The following is a 20,343-nucleotide window of genomic DNA, read 5'->3' as shown; positions in this document are numbered from 1 at the left end:
AGAATTTACCTGCCTTGTTTGGGCTGTAAAGAAGAAATTAGATTGATTCATGGGATGAGAGGGTTGTCACATAAAGAAAGATAGAACAGAACAGGCTCTGAGGACATTAGAAGAATGAGAGATGTTCTCATGTGTAGGATTGGCGGGATAGGCCCAAGAAACTGTAATCGCTAGCTGCAGAGTTTAAAACTACAGATCATAAGCTCATGATACGGAATGGGGAATTTTCTTCTCTTTGGACTGTGAATCTTTGGATGGTCGGTCTGAGTAAATGGAAGTCTGGAATGCTTTTTTGGATACTGAGGGAATCAAGGGTAATGATTGTAGAGTGGGAAAATGGAATTAAGGTAGAAGCTCAGCCAAGAGTTCAACAAATGACGGGTTATGTGATTTGCCTTCATCTCTTATGTTCTCTTTCACTAACTATTCACCACTCTATTTCCTGCCTTTTCTTTCTCCCTCTTTGTTTTCCTCTCTCTCTCTCTCTCTCTCACTTCCATTTCTTGCTTATGTGCTCTTGTTGTTCTCTGCTCACTCCCACTTACTACCCAGGAAGCTGGATAAAGACTACACGTCGCTTAAACATGAAGACTAAGAGGGCAGACTTTGTGGCTGCATATCTCCAGGGAAGGGTTATTGTGGCTGGAGGACTGGGTAAGTCCGTCACTAACATCATTCTTAAATAATTCCAACTTTTGAACTCCATTTAAAGTCCTTCTGTATCAAGTGCCATTTCTCGTTGACAACACAGGCCGTCTGCCCTCTTCTCCATATGGATCTAGTTCCTAGATACTGCAGGAGGCTACTTCAAGTTGATAAAAAAAAACTCCTAACAGTGAAGTGTTGTCTCTCAGCTTCTTTAAAATAACCACTTGGTTTTTAAATAATAAGATATTTATTTATTAGTCACACATACATCGAAACACACAGTGAAATGCGTCTTTTTGCGTTACTGAGTATTTGCTGGGGGCAGCCTGCAAGTGTCGCCACTCTTCCGGCGCCAACATAGCCTGCCCACAGCTCCTAGCCTGTACGTCTTTTACATGCTCCTCCCCAGGTCACGACGGGGTCTCCGTTCCTGACACCTGTTCATAACCCGAACAGTTCGTAAGTCGGAAATGAACAAAACCAGTGTGTGGGAGAGGACCACAGAAAGAGCTGTGATGGGAGACGGAGCGGGGACGAGCAGCTGCTAGCCGGCCTCACTGACTCGGTGAGAGAGCAAGTGAGTCTGCTGGGCGCTCTCAGCTCTGCTCACCTCAGCTTGGTGATGTGGTGAGGGAGGAGAGGGCACACAGAAAGGCCCCATTCCCAGCCAGCAGGAGATGCCTACAGCTCTGCAGCAGCTGGGAAATCCATCCCACTGATCTCCCAAATGCTTGTTCGTATGTATGTGCTGTCCGTAGTTGGGTGTTTGTAACCTGGGGAGGTTGCATCATAATTACATTTTTTGCCCATACTTAGTTGTCCTTGAGAAGGTTTGATGTGACTCAGTGGATTGCTAAACCATTATAGCAGTCAACAATGTTGGGAGGAAATATTAGCCAAGACTGGGTAGGGATGGCAGTTTTCCTCCCCCAACAGAAAGGAAGGCGTGCAGTTATATACAGTGATTGATCTGAAACTTCGGAGGTCAGGAGATCAGATTAGGTGTTCAAGTCTCCAGAATGGGGCTCAATCTCACCTTGTGAAGCGAGCAAGTTGCCACCGAGATAACAGAATGGCAGTAGGGAAGTACAGAAGATTTGTTAGCTTCCCGCTCATTTCAAAGTGCCACCAGACACATGCTGCAGCCACTCATACTCTTTCCTAAATGGGAAGGCTGCGCTTAGAAGACCCAGGAACGGGCAGGGTGTCTGCATATTTCTTGAAAATAAATGGTTGGCCTCAAACTTGAGGTGTGTGCAATTCCAGGTTGTCACCAGCAGAGGCTGCTAAAGGCCAAGGGAAACAAGTCAAGTCAATGGGATCTATTCACTGACACATGAGATAGATCTGGATGGGATTTCATCCAGGGAATACCTAGCCTTCAGATCACATCATCAAACTGCTTCTTAGATCTGTCCTCCTCCTGGTGATGTTGAAGGATTGGTCAGGACACAGGAGAGAACTGCCCTAGTGATATTTGTCTTTCACCTGAGATCTGTTCTTTATTTACTATTACCATTTTTTAAAAAAAGCCTTTCTAATAGTGCAGCATTCCCTGAGGATGCTGCATTGGGAGTGTCTTCTGAAATCATGCCTTCAATTTGCAGCAGGTGAAGAGACTGTCGGATCTGGTTATTTCTGAATCTGCAGGTTCTTTCAGGAGTCCAGGAATGAGTTGAAAACAAAGTTTTATTGGAAAAGTTTAAAACAAAGAAACAGTCAAAGAGCACATGGCACTAGCTTTACTACTAGGAGATGAGCCGAGACAAAAGGAACTAAAGATGAGCTAGGGCTGGTGGGGGGGGGGGGCGGTTGGGGGAGCAGAAGAGAGCAAGAGGGTGACTAACAAAAAAAAATGACACCTTTTATCCCTGAGATAAGAGGTACTCATTAGCTAACAACAGGCCAATCAGGAAACCTATCAGATACCTGTGGCAAAACCAACCAATGAAAAAACACATATTCACGTGATGGACAAACCAATAAGCTAGGAAGCGGCCATTCCTTGTGCGGCCACTTGAGGTGTATTAAACACTATACATGTTAAAAAAAACTAATTAAAACAGTCGAATCCAACAAGTATGAGGAACGTGGGAACGCACAACTTCCTCACTCAGCAGCGAGACCACTGCCCACTGAGTGGTGGAGCTGGTAGAGACCCTGCCTCCTCTCCTGTCTGTGTGAAATTTGCACCTTCTCTCTCTGACTGCACGGATTTCCTCAGGGTGCTCCAGTTTCCTCTCTCATCCCAAAGACATGCAGGTTGATGGGTTAATTGGCTACTGTAAATTGTCCCCAGTATTGGTTTGGTTTATTATTATTGTCACTTGTACCGAGGTACAGTGAAAAATGTGTCTTGCATACCAAACGTACAGGTCAATTTATTACACAGTGCAGTTACATTGAGTTAGTACAGAGTGCATTGATGTAGTACAGGTAAAAACAATAACAGTACAGAGAAAGTGCAGTGCAATAAGGTGCAAGGTCACAACAAGGTAGATCGTGAGGTCAGAGACCATCTCATTGTACAAGGGAACTGCTCAATAGTCTTATCACAGTGGGGTAGAAGCTGTCCTTAAGCCTGGTTGGTATGTGCCCTCAGGCTCTAGAATTGATGTAAATGGGTAGTTGATGGTGGGCTGAAGGGCCTGTTTCTGTGCTGCACAACTCTAAGCCACACCTTGCAGGAGGGACGGGGAAAATCTCTCTGGTGCAGTTTTCATATAACTGAATTGTTTTGCACCCTTTCTCCACCTTTTACACTTCTTCAATATAGTTCTCATTCCTCAATGTAGTTTAGTACAAGCCAAACCTTTTAAGTTTTCCTCAAGGTTGCCTGCATTTTGGTGTCTGTCGATAACAAATTTCCAAGGGAATGGGCCCTTTGGGCTCAGACCTTCAGCTCTTTCACTGCGTAGATGAGAGGTAAATTCTGGGAGAGTTGGAGGGAATGTCGGGAACAGAAACAGGCCCTTCAGCCCATGGAGTCCACACCAACCATCAAGCATTAACTCCATTATATTCTCCCCACATTCCCTTCAACTCTCCCAGATTCTACCATTCACAGACACACCAGAAGGAGGTGTTGTGAGCAGGTGAGACTTCCTGCACAAAGGCAAAGTCGAGTTTACTGTTCTATGCACAAGTACATGTGTGCAGAGGTGCAATGAAAAACTTACTTTCAGTAGCATCACAGGCACATGGCATTAAATACACAACATTCACAAGAAAAACATAAATTGCACAGGATTTATACAAGAAAGAACACAATTAGAACAAAAAACACCAAGTCCATTGTAGTGCAAAGTGGTCTTAGTGTTGCTGTACTGAGATAGTGATTCGGGTTGTGCAGGTTGGTCCAAGAACCAAATGGTTGAAGGGAAGTAGCTTTTCTTGAACCTGGTGGTGTGGGACTTCAGGCTTCTGTACCTCCTGCCTGATGGTAGCTGAGAGAAGATGACGTGGCCTGGATGGTGGGGATCTTTGATGATGTATGTCGCCTCAGAAAGGAAATGTGAGGGACAGTGGTCTCAAAAATATGAGGGTCAGTGGCCAAAGGAGTAGGAGACAGGATGGGTGGGGACGTGACAAGGGAGTGCGTGCTGGTGGGAGATAGAGGGCACTTGTCAGGGAGTAGGACCGCAGGAGATCTGGGGCCAGGAAGAAGAGGACATTGGAGACACGAGAGGCTGCAGACCCTGGTATCTGACTGCTGGAGGAGCTCAGTGAGTCGAGCAGCATCTGTGGGAGGAAAGCGATGGTTGACCCTGAATCAGGACTGAAAGTGTAGAGGGGAGATAGCCAGGTTAAGGAGGTGAGAGGGACAGGTGAGGTGGGCTGGAAGGTGATAGGTGGGATCAGGTGTGGTGGAGGTTGATGGGCAGATGGGACCAGGTGGGGAAGGGGGAAAGGAGAGTTCAGAGATGGGGGCTGGAGGGTGAAGGATGGAAACAGTGAGAGGTGGAAGTGATGGAGCAAGACATGGGGACAGGAGACAGACAGAACAAGGAAGCAGAGATAAAGGATAGATATGGGACTCGCTTTGTATTTGTTGTGGAAATAAGTGACATTGGTGTACAACTATTGTAAAAGGTCTTTGTCGAAACATAAATTGGTTTATTATTGTCACATGTACCAGGGTGCAGTGAAAAACTTGTCTTACATACCGTTCATATAGATCAATTCATTACACAGTGCATTGAGGTAGCACAGAGTAAAACAATAACAGAATGCAGAATAAAGTGCCGCAGCTACAGTGAAAGTGCAGGTAGCCAATAAGGTGCAAGGTCATGATGAGGTAGATTGTGAGGTCAAGAGTCCATCGTATTGTACCAGGGAACTGTTCAATTGTCTTATAACTGCGGGATAGAAGTTGTCCTTGAGCTTGAGCTTTCAGGTTTTTGTATCTTCTGCCCGATGGGAGAGGGGAGAAGAGAGAATGTCTGAGTGGGTGGGGTCCTTGATTATGCTGTCTGCTTAACCGAGGCAGCGAGAAGTGTCGACAGAGTCCATGGAGGGGAGGCTGGTTTCTGTGATGTGCTGAGCTGTGTCCAGAACGGAAACATCCACGAGTGAAAGTCTCTCGGGTGAGTTTCCATGGGGACCATTACCCAATGTGAGCCACTGTGTATTAAAGGATGCAAGGGAATTAAAAATAGACATGAAAGGAGAGGGTGGTGGGGAAGTAATGGGACCCCAGGTTTGCCTCATGGATAGAGTTCTTTTCTCTGGAGCATCGGAGGCTGAGGGGAGACCTGATAGTTCATAAAATTATGAGAGACGTAGATAAGAGAGACTGCCAGAATCTTTTTGCTGGAGTAGAAATGTCAAATACTGGAGGACATGCATTTAAGGTGAGAGGGGAAAGTTTAAGGAGATGTGTGGGGCAAGTTTTTGTACACGGAGAGTGGTGGGTGCCAGGGACGGTCTGCCGGGGGGAGTGGTGGAGGCAGATATGACAGAGGCGTTTGAGAGGCTTTTAGATAGACACATGAATATGCAGGGAATGGAGGGATGTGGATCATGTGCAGGCAGAAGAGGTTTAGTTTAATTTGGTACTGTGTTCAGCACAGACATGGTGGGCCGAAGGGCCTGTTCCTGTGCTGTTCTGTTCTATGTTCTATTCTGTTTAGGCCTCTGGCAGAACATTTGATTTTCAGGTTTCCAGTTTAGGTTGACCAGGTTCTTGTCAGCAGCTGGAGAAGAACCTTAAAACTGCTTGGGACCTGAGCACGCATTAGGATGAGTCACGAGGTGCGTCTGCTTTTCAGGTGACCAGCCAGCTGTCCTGAGCTCAGCTGAAGCCTTGAATCCAGTGAAGAATCGGTGGGAGAGGCTGCCGCCCTTGCCCACCGCCCGTTGCACCTGCTCCAGCATAGTCTTTAAAAACCATCTCTTCGTGATCGGTGGGGTGTCACAGGGACCAAGCAATGCCGTCGAAGCTCTCTCCCTCACGGACTCATAAGCACTTGAGGCCGATTCGTTACTTCAGAGTGGAATAGGTGAGCTATCATCCAAAAGCCAGATGGAGGTCTCTTCATCCAAGGTTTTTTTTTTATCTCTTTTGCTTCTGGATATAGAAGGCTTCAACCCTTGTGAAATGTCAGAGCTCATGAGGAAGGCAAATCTGTTTTTTAACCACACCCATCATTTCCCCAACACCTGGTGAATGAACTGCTGGAGGAAACCTTCAATACCTGTGCAAGTCGAACTTTGTGTGAAGCAGTCTGTTTTTACAGATGTCCAATGTTTCAAGGACTTTGCACGTTTGTAAGCCAAATCTAGTTGAGCAGCACCACGTTCTATCATCACCCTATTCCTTCTCCATGTAACATGAGGGTTAAGTTAAAAAATGACTTTCTTTGCACATTCCTTTTTTTCTTCCTCAGCCATCTCCTTCCAGAGCTTAGGAAGTTTATCCAGGACTGTTCCAGAGATGAAGTAGGCTTCATTTATTTTCAATTAAGGAATTTTTGAACAGAGCTGAGGTGAAGTTGGCTTCCTTCTGTGAAGTCACGAGGGTGGGGCATCAATTTACCAATGAAGAAGAAGATTTGTTGCTTAACTCAATCAATCAGGACATGAAAACAGGCTTTTAGTCTTGGTTCTTGGGCTCAAGATGGGAACAGAAATGGACCTTGATTTGACCTCTAACTTCAGACAATCCTCTATGTACCTCAATGCTTGAACTGCACCAACTCTGACATTGTCCCTTTTGTGCTGTGTGGTCGTTAACATTTGTGCCATGAAAGTAGCAGGCAATGACTATCTGTAAGAAGAGTCTAACCAACTTCCCTTCACTTTAATGCTGACACCATCATCTAATCCCATACTGTCAATGTTCTGGCAGAGACTATTGACCAGAAGCGAGAGATAGGTGGGTCTCTATAATGACTTGACTTTCCAACACCTTTCCACCATTTACAAGACACAGCAGGAATGCGATGGAAAACTCTGTCTGCCTAAATGAGTGCTGCTCCAAGAACGTCCAAGAAGCTTGGCACCATCCAGGACAAAACATCTCTTGAGTGGCACCTCATCCAGCATCTTGAACCTGATCCAAGAGTGCAGTGTGGCTGCAGTGTGCACCATCCGCCAGGAGAGTGTGACAATTCGCCAAGTCTTCCAGAGCACATCCCAAATTTGTGATCTCAGCCAGCTGGAAGAGGAAGGACAGCAGGCACGTGGGAATCCCACCAGCCACAGGTTCACCAGTTGCACACCATCCTGACTCTACCTCCTTCATCACTAGTCCAAGATCCTGATACACTCTACTTAGTACATTAGTAAGAGTATCTCTGTGACAGAGACTATTGGTTCAAGAAGGCAGCTCAGTATCTCCTTAAGGGTGATTATTAGATGAACCAGCAATGCCCATATCCTTTGGATAAAGAAATTAAATTGGAAAACATGTTGATGATGCCATTGAACACTGAAACTCTAGACAATTCTTGACATTGAACAGTAGCATCAAGCCTATGGTACATCAACATTAACCAATAAAGTAGGTCATTGAGTCCCAGCCCATGGAGGTTCCAGTTGATTTTGGAAGAAGATTCCAATTTGCATCTTCTGCGCATACTCCATGATGCTGCTACACTCCAACCAATGGCAATGAGTGAAATGATTTTGGATGCAAGAAACTAAAACCATTAAAGGAATGGTGAATTGAACGAGTTAACAAAAGCTTTCTAATGGAAGACTTCAGGATCTGCTTGGCTGTTGCCCAGTACCACAATAGCACTGGTGTGAATAGTGTTAAATATATTGGTACAGATGCACTGTTCTTTATACCGTGACAGCATAGACAAGTGATGTAATTCACCAGTATAATTGTGCCCTTGGCTTCAGTGTAAACTCTGGTTGTTGGCATTGTTTTGAAAAAACTGGGGAATTTGATAAAGGGTTTAAATACCTAGACTAAACTATTCAGGGGTGTCTGAACATAAACTTTATTTTGATTGAATAGGCTTCATGGAAAACGTTTCCATTCCCAGAGAAAGTCAAAACCTGGGGATTGAGATGAAAGATGATCAATAATCAATCCAGTAGGGAACATAATATAAGAGAGAGGAATTTGGGAGACACTTCTTCATCTGGAGAACAGAGTGGCAAAGATGTTAGTTACATGCCAGACACGCAGTTACACAGCAACCTAGACTAACAATGCAAGGAAATGATTGCCATCTGATCATTCATTTACTTTTATGCTCCAAATACTTTCTCTTCCTCCACCACCACTCCCACTACATCACTTGTGGCTTTTCTTGGCTCACGCTGGTACAATAATTGTGACCCAATGTTCTTTTAAATTTCCTGCTTCATCCAAAGCCTAAATACACTTGTCTACATTTGTTGCCAGCGCATTGAAACCTTAAAAAAAAATAATGGGAGTTGATACTTTATTGCAGGATCCAACGCTGTGCAAATGAAGTGAGGAAGGATACAAGATCGGGTATGTGGTCATTTCCTTGCATTGTTGGTTAAGGCCTCTGTTCAAAAGCGACTGTTAGCTGCTAAACCTGAGCAAAGGTACCTAGAAACTGGTTTCCAGTTGCTTCCAACTCCACATCTCCTGCGGTCTGAAGGATTTTGGCCAAATATTTGTCTCGCATGGAACTACACTGCTCCCAAACCAAGCCGAGCTTAAAGTTTTTTTTTAAATCTTCATGGAGGTAATTCTAATTGAAATTATCTGTATCAAATGACAAACTACCTCTGGACACATGAATAATTTCCCAACTGAGGCTCAATGTCCCTTTTACCAACACCCTGTCCTGGGTGTGTGGACGTATGCAAACAATGGCCCATTGAGTGAGATGTTCCTCTGTGACACTCTAGACAAGAGATTACAAAGCATTTACAGCACGCAAAAGCAGCACCTCGAGGATTCTTGGGGTCATCTAATTGTGAGAATTCCCCTGAATGATTAAATACTCCTTGTATTAATGAACTTCACTCTCCAGCCATTCTCTGCATTAAAACATTTCTTTTGAATTCCCTACTGGCTTTATTGGTGACCATGTAGCCTTGAGTTGTGGTCTTACCTGTGTTGAAACATCTCTAATATTCTACAAAACTCTTATATAAACTTAGAGGTCCCATTGGATCATCCCTCAGTCCTTTCTTTCCTGGGGAAAGGTGTCCCAGTCTATTCAATCGTTTCTGAATGGTTTAACCTCTTGGTTCAGATGTACTGCAAAGCACAACAAGGCTCATAAACCACAACAGCCCCCTGGTTTACATACGTGATTAAACTGCTGGGATGTGATTGTTGACGGTGGTAAGTTATTACAGTCAGGAATATTTTCAATTAACAAGGAGAGTCATTGTTCATTTACGCTGTCTCTTTGTATTGAGAATGTCAGCAGTGAAAATTTTGATGTTAAAGTTTTGCTGTGGTGACCTGTTATAATCCCTATTTTACATCATTTCTTCAGATTTATTTGAAGGGCAGCTCAACGTGGAGAAAGTAAGTTGACAGACTGTCACTCTGCAAATCAAAGGTGTCAAAGTTATTTCACACCACAATCTACACCTGGCTTCCCGAACTTCACCACCTCCCCACACAGTGTTACTTTAACTAGAAACCCTTTCTCCAATGTAAGGGGATGGGTGGGGTAGGGTGCATGGGGGTGCAGAATGAGAATAGTTTTGGTTTTGTTTCATTTTCCTCATGGTTATTCAGCAATAGCTCAAACAAAATGCTATCTGCAACTTCTACTGACTAACTCTCTGGTGGTGAGTACGTCTTTACTGATAGGGGGAAACCTTTCTGTTCCGGCAGAGTGAACAACAACAACCTGCCTTTACATAACGTCCTCAAGCTACTTCACATGAGACAAACAAAATGTGACACCAGGCCACACAAGGGAATGTGGGGAAAGGTGACCAAAAGCACAGTTACAGGGAGAAGATTTTCAGTGGGCAGTGGAGCGGAGGGGTTTAAGGAGAGCACTCCAGAGCTTAAGGCCTGACACAGACACCAATGATGGAAGAGCTGGGGGAACTCAGAACTGCTGAGGGTTACACAGCTGGAGGTATTTAGAGATAGTGAGGGGAAGGGCAAAGACATAGCTTAAAAAAAAGGATGAGGATAGTTAAATCAAGGAGTTGGCAGATGTGAAACCAGCACATTGTTTTCCCGTGTAGGTCTGGCTAGTCACTAGGAAGACTGGGTGTTCACTAAAGACTTCATTATCCTCTTGGAGCACAAAACAAACTTCTGGAGGAACCCAGAAGGTCAAGCGATATCTGTAGAGGCGAAGGGGATGGTTGACATTTCATTCTGAGACTTTGCATCAGGACTCCAGGTTTCAGCATCTGCAGTCTCTTGTGCCTTCACTGTCCTCGTGCCTGGTATATTCTAGTGTCCCTGTCATCACCTGCCTGCTCCCATGTCTCAATGCACCCAGTGAGAGCAATTGTTAAACCTACGAATTGGGGGAAAGGAAGGATTTGGGACCAAACATCTCGTAGTGTTGTATGATTGTCACTTGTGAATTGCAAGGGGGCAGAGTTGTGCTAAATTAGATGGTGTTCACAATGGAAGTCTGGGTGTGAATGTTTAATTCCAGCATCAGTATCTGATGAACAGTGACAACTAAGCAGCTTTGTAAGGAAGAAATTGAAAGAAAACATGAACCAGAACTAAATATCAATAATACCTACAAGTTCATCTTTAGCGTGTAGAGGTTTCAGTGGAATCTGTGATTCTATACCCTCCCATTTTCTCCCCTGAATTCTGCTGGAATTTGGATCCATGACAGATAAGGTTCTCAGTCAAGCTAGGTCACATTCAGTGTTGGTCTTCTTGATGATGGGCCATGGAGAGTTGGGGATAGCCGTTAAGTCCGGTGCTCTCCTCACCCTAAGAATGCACACAGGAGCTACGCAGCAAGCAGATTTAAATCAACACTCTTCTGTTGCTGCTCACCACCACTCGTGGAATCTTGCTACGGAGGGAGAAGGTCATTTGGCCCATGAGTTATGTGTTGACTCGGTGAAAGGCTCTATGAGGCGACAGAGTGGTGCAGTGAGTAGAATTCCTGCCTCACAGCTCCAGGGACCCGGGTTCAATCCTGACCTCTGGTGCTGTCTGTGCGGAATTCGTACGTTCTCCCTGTGACCGGGTGAGTTTCCTCTTGGTGCTCCAGTCTGTGCCCACATTCCAAAGACGTAAGTCGGTGGATTAGTTGGTCACTGTAAATTGCCCCTAATGTAAGTGAATGGTAGAATCTGGGGGCACGATGAGAATGGGGTACAAGGACAATTAGTGGGAGAATGAGGTTGTTTTCTGACCAGCATGGACTCGATGGGCCAAATGACCACCCCCTACGTTGTAAGGAGATACGGTAAAAATGTGATCCAATTATTATCCCCCACTTTTCTGCATTTTGTTTTCCTTTTCCAAACTGAAGCACAAAGCACTGGAATTAAGAGACAAAGTGCTCTACCAAATGAATCAGCTGGGCTTCTTACAGCGACATGTCTGAGAGAGTGAACCTGGGATTTACTAGTCAGTAACAATGACCACTGAAGGAGAGGGTTCCAGGGAGCTAACAGTAGAACACTCTGCTAGCAGCATATGTGGGGCGTTGAAAACCGGCATCAGGGTTTCGACCAGAAACATTGACAGTTCCATTCCCTCAACAGGTGCTGCCTGACCCACTGAGTTCCTCCAGCAGATTGTTTGTTGCTCCAGGTTCCAGCATCTGCAGTCTCTTGTGTCTCGATAGCAGAACCCCATTTGATGTGCAATATGCAACCCTCATCAAGTGCCATTCACCCATTACCCCTGTGCCTGCTGGTTTGAGATGATACAAGGCTCAACAATATCTTGGTTTTAAATTTCTCATCCTTTTAAATCCTTTCATGGCTATGCCCCTTCCCTCTGTAACCTCACCCAGCCCTAAAACCCTGCTCTTTGTCAAGTCGGGCAACCTGTGCCCACTGGATTTTCATCTTCTCCAGTGGTGGCCATACCTTCACTGCGGAGACTCTAAGCTTTGCAGTTCCCTCTGTAAACCTCTCCATTTCTTTCCCCACTCTCTTTAAACCCCTTGACAAAAGTTTGGTCATCTATCCTAATTTTTCCTGATCAGCTCAGTCAATTTTTATTTGATAACAGGTTTGTGAGTTCCATTTGGTGCACTTACTACCTTAAAGTTTTTTAACCTAAATGCAAATTATTGATATATTTACATGTCTATTCATTGCTATGCTTCATGTCATTGGTTATAGCAAACATTGGTCTAAGAAAGCACGGGAAAGTAATCATTTATATTTTCAATGCCCATGGTGTTAACTTGGAAGGGTGTTCTTATGTTGTTTTATTGGACTGGGTTCTCTAGCACTGCAACATGGCAAGGGGCTTGGTACTACCAAGGTGAACCCTAGTGTTTCACCCTGCATTGTGGAGTTATGTTAATGGACAATGGGATCATTGATGTCCTTTCAGTTACTGCCCAACTACAAATGTGCCAATGTTTCTTGACCCAAGGCCACTATTATTGGCTTCAGCATGCTGGAAGAACAGAAAGGAAAGAGTGAAAGAAGGAAAAGAATGCTATTCCAACTCGATTTGTGTACATTTATCTCTCAGATGAGTTCAATTTTGGGCCTGGCAGTGATGCACCCAGTGTTGAAGACCCCATCAGTGCTCCATGAATGGGGTCCCACAAGATAATGGGAGACTTAGGCAAGTTATCAGTGAATCCAATATTGGCAAACCACACACTGACAACTGGAGGGATGAAATTTGAAATAGAAATAGGGTACATCTATAAAGACACAAAACATTGGAAATGGCGTTAGAAAAAGCAAAAATTTTATTGAGAACTAATTGGACTCATCAAAAAAATATTTTCTTGAATCCTTGTGCAGATTTGTGCAATTGTGAGCAGGACCTGGCCTTGCAAGCACCGAGGAATAAATGTTAATTAGTCTTTGTTTCCTATCTCCTTTAGGTTAAACAGTATTGTGGGGAGTTAAGCACCTATTACTTTTTCTGAAACAGAAGAATTGTTTCAAAAGTTTTGTATTGAAGTTAATGGTTTTGGTTTAAAAGAAAACACTTGTGACATAGTTAATTATTTGTCAGATCAAAATCATCAATCTGCAAAACTGCAGGTGAACATTTAACAATTTGTTTGTTGATGTCTAATAGTTGGAATGTTCCCTGTCTTATCTCTTGCTATTTTATTGCACAGATGGCAAAGCCACATTTAGTTTCCATTTCCAATTGCCTTGACCACTCGGTTGGTTTGTTAGATCTTCTCAAAGGGCACAAAGTGTCAATACTATGGGACTAGCGTTCCTAAATTATATTAGTGAATTGGTTAAGAATTTGTGAAAACCCAGTGGCTTTCAAGGCCATTTCTGTTTGGTGTTAAAGGAGTTACTAGAATTCCATGAGAACGGGAGCCTGAAAGTACATCCCCAGTTAGTGAAATTGAAGTTAATGGAATCTATTTTGAAGGCAGCGTGCGATATGCTGATAAAATCTTAATGTGCGTTTAGAACTACTGATTATGAATGGATTTCTGGGGCAATGGTGTTTCTCTGTCGAGAAATTTCTAAACATATTCTAGTCTGTCTTCTACCTTCCTTATAGTTGCATGACTACAATGATTTTGGAAATTCATTGCAATCAATCTCTTAACAGCTAGTTTACAATAATCCAGATCCAAAAAAAACCCCATAGATGTAAAGTCACCTGTTCCTCCCAAGCATGCTACACTTATCATGCAGTATCTCAAACTGCTCATCAAAACTTATCCCAAATTTTTACAACGTGTAATGGCAGGATTTAAACTCAACCTCTAAACTGTTGGTCAGATGCTATTAAACAAAGTCACTGTACTTCATAATGTTAATAGCTTTTGTGCAGTGGATCAGACTCGGCAGCAACACGAGGATGCCCAAGAAAACTGATCTGGGATTTGGTTTAGGAGAATAGAGTCATAGAGTAATACAGCACAGAAATAGGCTCTTTGGCCCAACTCATCCATGCTGACCAAGATGCCCCTCTAAGTTAGTCCCATTTGCCTGTATTTAGTACATATCCTGCTAAACCTTTCCTATCCATGTACCTGTCCAATTGACTTTTAAATGTTATTAAACCTGCCTCAACCACTTCCTCTGGCATCTTGTTCCATATATGCACCATCCTCTGCGGGAGGAAGTTGCCCTTTGGGTCCCTTTCCCCCTCACCTTAAACCTATGCCCTCTAGTTTTTGATTCCCTTTCTCTGGGATAAAGACTGAGTGCATTCACCCTATCTATGCCCCTCATGATTTTATACACCACTATAAGGTCACACCTCAGTCTCCTATGCTCCAAGGAATACAGTCATAGCCTGCCCAGCCTCTCCCTATAACTCAGATCCCTATGACTTGAGTCCTGGCAATGCTCTTGTAGATCTTCTCTGCACTCTTTCCAGCTTAATGATGTCTTTCCTGTAACAGGGTGACCAAAACTGTACACAATACTCCAGATGCAGCCTCACCAATGTCTTGTCCAACAGCAACATAATATCCCAACTCCTATACTGAAAGCCCAGACTGATGAAGGCCAGCGTGCCAAAAACCACCTTCACCACCTTGTCTACCTGTGACGGCACTTTCAGGAGATGTGGCGGAATTTGGTGCTATTTGGAAAGATAAGATAGCCAGTACTTGACATGTTCTTGAACCGAAAGCCACCTTGTGCCTCAACTAAGATAAGAGATATCTTTATTAGTCACATGTACATGGAAACACACAGTGAAATGCATCTTTTGCGTAGAATGTTTTGAGGGCAGCCCACAAGTGTATCTACACTTCCGGCGCCAATATAGCATGCTCACAACTTCCTAACCCATGCGTCTTTGGAATGTGGGCGGAAACCGGAGGACCTGGAGGAAACCCACCCACACACGGGAGAACATACAAACTCCTTACAGACGGCGGCCAGAATTGAACCTGGGTCGCTGGTTCTGTAATAGTGTTACGCTAACCGCTACACTACCGTGCCTTCCCTCTATGCTGAAACCAGCTACAGCAAGGCATGTCAACACTGAAGATGGCTGGAGTGGGTAAACTCAACCAACTTTCAAATTTGTGTCCATTTTTTTTCTTTGCATCAAGTGTTTTATCGTGCCATTCTTGCAGTTTCTATAAGGACAGTTTTAAGTTGTTTTTTTCTCTGGAGCTCAGAAGAATGAAATGAGATCTTGAGGTTGACTTCCCTAGCTGGAGAGTCTGCATGAGTAGACGTAGCCTTGGAGTAAGGGGACAACTGTGTAGGGTTAAAATAAGAAATTCCTTCATTGAAATGGTGGTGAATGTTACTAAGTCTTGGTTCCAATAGGCTGTGGGTGTTCAATCATTAAGTAAGAAGATTATATTCAAAATAGAAATGGATAGATTTTTGGGAAAGGAATCAATGGATTGGGGAGATGGTAGGAAAGTGGATCTTACTATTTGGTGGAAAAGGCTTGAGGGTAAAAATGGCTAAATCCCGCTCCTGTTTCTTGTGTTCTTTAAAATGATATTGTTGATGTAGATATCTTGCTTGATAAATGCCAAACTTTTTTATTTTTATGAAGTGCTCCTGAGGTATTCTGTAACATACTTAATTAAACTTGGAGTTAATCCCATTGAACATTATTGAAATCCAGAGAATGCAATAACAAAAGCATAAATCATTGATGCAGGATGTAAATTAAAACAATTTGATCATTTTTAGTGGGAAATCAGAATGAACTGTCCCTTGGACACAAGCTGCATTTGATCCTAAGGGCCTTTGTACATTCCAGCCATTGTTTTGCTCTGGTAAATTTATGTTGTTAAGTAACTGGGACAATAGATGCTTAGCCAAGTGTGGTCAATGTTTACAGAGATTTCAGGTGTACCCATTTTCAAGTTCTTGGGATGAGGTGTAGCTATTAAAATCCAATTAACAACTGTGTTGCTAGACGTTCGAGACCCCAGGCTTGTATTTACAAAGTGATGCGTGTGCACTGCATGGTGAATTTTTTTTGGCCTCTGTCAATATTACCAACAGGAAAGAGAGCTGCCCTTCTTTTTATATTTGATGCATAGAGAGCCACTTAGGGGCTGAAAGTGGGAGCAGCATAACTGGATCAATAGGCCTATAAAAAGTTATCCTCCAGTTTGTGATGCTGAGAGAGAAAGACTTGTATTTATACAACTACTTTCATAGAACATAGAACACTACAGCACAGTAACAGGCCCTTCGGTCCACAATGTTGTGCCGACATTTTATCCTGCTCTAACGTCTATCTAACCCTTCCCTCCCACATACCCCCCCCCCCCCCATTTTTCTATCATTCATGTGTCTACCTAAGAGTCTCTTAAATGTCCCCAATGTATCTGGCCCCACAACCGCTGCAGGCAGTGCATTCCACGCACCCACCACTCTCTGTGTAATACAAAAAACTTACCCCTGACATACCCCTTATACCTTCCTCCAATCACCTTAAAATTATGTCCCCTCGTGTTAGCCATTGTCACTTTGGGGAAAAGTCTCTGACTGTCCACTCGATCTATGCCTCTTATCATCTTGTACTTCATGACCTTCAATTATCCCTAAGAGTGTTAAAACCAACTTTTTGAAGCGTAGATATTGTTGTAATATAAGAAATGGAGAAGACAATATTGGGTGCAGCAGTCACTGATAAACTATAATGTGATAACAATCAGATCTGTTTTTGCAGTGTTGATTGAGGGCTAAAGATTGGCCAGGATCCTGGGGAGAATTCCTCTGCTCTTCTTTGATATTTTATGCCCAGCTAAGACAGTAACCAGGACTTTGGTTTAACCTCATCTGAAATACAGCACCTTCAACTGTGTGACGCTCCCTCAGATTTTTTGAGATCTAGTCCACTGACTGCTGCAGCTTGTGGAGCTGCTGCATCTCAGCCTCCAGTGACTCGATTCCATTCCAACCTCTGGTGCTTTCCGTGTGGAGTTTGCGCGTTCTCCCTGTGACTGTGTGGATTTCCTTCAGGTGCTCCAGTCTCCTCCCACATCCCAAAGGTGTGTTGGTGGGTTAATCGGCCACTGTAAATTGCCCCTAATGTATAGGTGATGGAATCTGGGGGGGAGTTGATGGGAATGTAGGGAGAATAAAATGGGATTAGTGTAAATGGGTGGTTGATGGTTGGCATAGACTCAAAGGGTTGGAGGGCTTGTTTCTGTCCTGTAGCTCTCCATGACACTATGACTAAAGTATAGCCATTCCACAAGTTATGAACTTTCACTATCATTCCATTGAGTTTTTGCATGACTGAGTCATAGTCTGTGTGGGGGAAGGGAAAAATCTCATCTGGCACAGTCTTGAGTGATGCAGCCACTAGAGTTGCTTCCTCTCAGTGCCAGAGAACACGGTTCATTCCTGACCCCTGGTGCTGTCTGTGTGGAGTCTGCACATTCTCCCTGTGACCCTATCGGTTTCCTCCAAGTACTACAGTTTTCTTCCACATCCCAAAGACGTGAGTGTCGGTAGATTGATGGGCCATTCTGCATTGCTGCTAGTATGCAGGTGGGCGGTGGAATCTGCAGGGAGTTGATGGGAATATGGGGAGAATCAGTATGGGGGAAATTAGTGGAGGAATGGGATTGCTCTGTGAGCCAGCATCAAACCGATGGAGCAAAATGTCCTCCTCCGTTGTCATAGGAAATATCTGAGTGAAATTTGGGGATATGCCTTTTTGATTTATGGAACTTCAGGAACACATTCAGGACACTTTGTGTATGTGTGACTGTGGGAATTTGTTAAATGGGATACAGACCTGTATCCTGGGGCAGTAAGGAAGAGGCACAATACCAAAGACAGCACTTTAAATATAACTGAAATCCATGTTTATAAGAAGAACGATTAGCTTTTTACCTCCAAATTCAAAGCATAATTGATTAAATACCAAAGGGGACTTAATACACAGAAGGAGCTCTGTATCCCATTTAATGAACTCCCACAGCCATACATACACAAAGTGTCCTGAATTTGTTCATCTGCTGATGTGTATTGGAGCAGAAGGTCCTCAAATAGATTACATTAGGGCCCTGCTAATGGCACACTTTTTAAAATTCATGACTACACTATTTCTGGATGCATTTGTTTAAGCTGTGCTCATATAACTTTAATTGGGCTCAGAGATAAGAGTTGTGGAGTGAGGTGAGGAAGTGTTCTTTGTGAAAGGGAGGTGGGCACTGGCAAATGTGAACAGCTATTGTCTGGTTTTCCCCTGCTGTGCCACCCTCCGCTTCCCTCCTTTGTCTGCACTTGCGGAGAAAATTAAGGTCCTCTAGAACCCTACGCACAAGTCCAGATGATCAGCATTAGCAGGGTAGTCAATTGTCAAGTGAAACAAGGCTGTGTTTTCATTACATGACATTCCCCTTCCAACAGCTTTGCCCCACCAAAGGTCACCTGATGCATCCACTATGGAGACATGACAACAGGAGCACCTCAAGCCTGTTCGCCACTGGATAAGATCATGACTGATGTGTGGCCTACATTCAGATACTGCCCTTGCCTTGTATCATTTAATATCTTTGGCTGTCAAAAACCAATCAGTCTCAAATTTAATATTATTGGTGTTGGTTTATTATTGTCACTTGCACCGAGGTACAGTGAAAAACTTGTCTTGCATACTGATCGTACGGGTCAATTCATTACACAGTGCAGTTACATTGAGTTAGTACAGAGTGCATTGAGGTAGTACAGGTAAAAACAATAACAGTACAAAGTGTCACAGCTACAGAGAAGTGCAGTGCAAAAAGGTGCCAGGTCACAACAAGGTAGATCGTGAGGTCAAGAGTTCATCTCATCGTATAAGGGAACCGTTCAATAGTCTTATCACAGTGGGATAGAAGCTGCCCTCGAGCCTGGTGGTATGTGCCCTCAGGCTCCTGTATCTTCTGCCTGATGGGAGAGGAGAGAAGAGAGAATGACCCGGGTGGGTGGGGTCTTTGATTATGCTGGCTGCTTCACCAAAGCAGCGAGAGGTATAGACAGAGTCCATGGAGGGGAGGCTGGTTTCTGTGACGCGCTGGGATGTGTCTACAAATCTCTGCAGTTTCTTGTGGTCCTGGGCAGAGCAGTTGCCATACCAAGTCATGATGTATCCAGATAGGATGTTTCCTATGGTGTATTGACAAAAGTTGGTGAGTGTCAAAGGGGACATGCCAAATTTCTTTAGCCTCCTGAGGAAGTAGAGGTGCTGGTGAGCTTTCTTGGCCGTGGCGTCTACGTGGTTGGACCAGGACAGGCTATTGGTGATGTTCACTCCTAGGAACTTGAAGCTTTCAACCCTCTCGACCTCAGCACCATTGATGTAGACAGGTGCATGTACACTGCCCCCTTTCCTGAAGTCAATGAGCAGCTCTTTTGTTTTGCCGACATTGAGGGAAAGGGTGTTATGACACCATGTCACTAAACTCTCTATCTCCTTCCTGTACTCCGACTCATTGTTATTTGAGATACAGCCTACAACGGTGGTATCATCTACAAACTTGTAGATGGAGTTAGAGCAGAATCTGGCCACATAGTCATGAGTATATAGGGAGTAGAGTAGAGGGCTGAGGATGCAGCTTTGTAGGGCACCAGTGTTGAGAATAATCGTGTGGGAGGTATTGCTGCCTATCCTCACTGATTGCGGTCTGTTGGTGAGAAAGTCAAGGATCCAATTACAGAGGGAGGTGTTGAGTCCCAGGTCTCAGAGTTTGGTGATGAGTTTGCTTGGAATTATAGTATTGAAGGCGGAGCTGTAGTCAATAAACAATAGTCTAACGTATGTGTCTTTACTGTCCAGATGCTCCAGACCTGAGTGTAGGGCCAGGGAGATTGCACCCACTGTAGACCTGTTACAGCGGTAGGCGAATTGCAGTGGGTCGAGGTTGTCTGGGAGGCTGGAGATAATGCATGCCATGACCAGCCTCTCGAAGCACTTCATGATGGTAGATGTCAGAGCCATTGATCGGTAGTCATTAAGGCATGTTACCTTGCTTTTCTTCGGTACCGGGATGGTAGTGGTCTTCTTAAAACAGGTGGGAACCTGAGATTGAAGCAGGGAGAGGTTAAATATGTCTGCAAGTACCTCCGCCAGCTGATCAGCACAAGATGAGCACTCGGCCAGGGACACCATCTGGGCCAGATGCTTTCCTTGGGTTCACTCTCCGGAAGACTGAT

The 20,343-nt window shown here is 44.1% G+C and overlaps 1 protein-coding gene across 3 annotated transcripts in view; it reads left to right on the top strand.

The window, feature by feature from the left end:
- Window positions 1–18,675, top strand: part of LOC127580833 (kelch domain-containing protein 8A-like) — a 39,166-nt gene extending 20,491 nt beyond the window's left edge. Inside the window, exons 7-9 of one of the 3 annotated variants that reach the window (XM_052034760.1) lie at window positions 553–654; window positions 5,138–5,234; window positions 5,919–6,065. In XM_052034760.1, coding sequence (XP_051890720.1) covers window positions 553–654; window positions 5,138–5,223 — 188 coding nt within the window. In that variant the 3' untranslated portion in view covers window positions 5,224–5,234; window positions 5,919–6,065. Of the gene's footprint in view, window positions 1–552; window positions 655–5,137; window positions 5,235–5,918; window positions 6,231–18,561 lie in introns of those variants that run through there. The other 2 variants (XM_052034761.1, XM_052034762.1) reach the window with 2 other exon arrangements.
- The last annotated feature ends 1,668 nt before the right edge of the window (window positions 18,676–20,343 follow it).

The sequence above is a fragment of the Pristis pectinata genome, chromosome 20 (genome assembly GCF_009764475.1).
Source record: "Pristis pectinata isolate sPriPec2 chromosome 20, sPriPec2.1.pri, whole genome shotgun sequence".
NCBI classification, from domain to species: Eukaryota; Metazoa; Chordata; class Chondrichthyes; order Rhinopristiformes; family Pristidae; genus Pristis; species Pristis pectinata.
The sequence above is the reverse complement of the archived record's forward strand: the minus strand, read 5'-3'. Positions and strand labels throughout refer to the sequence as shown.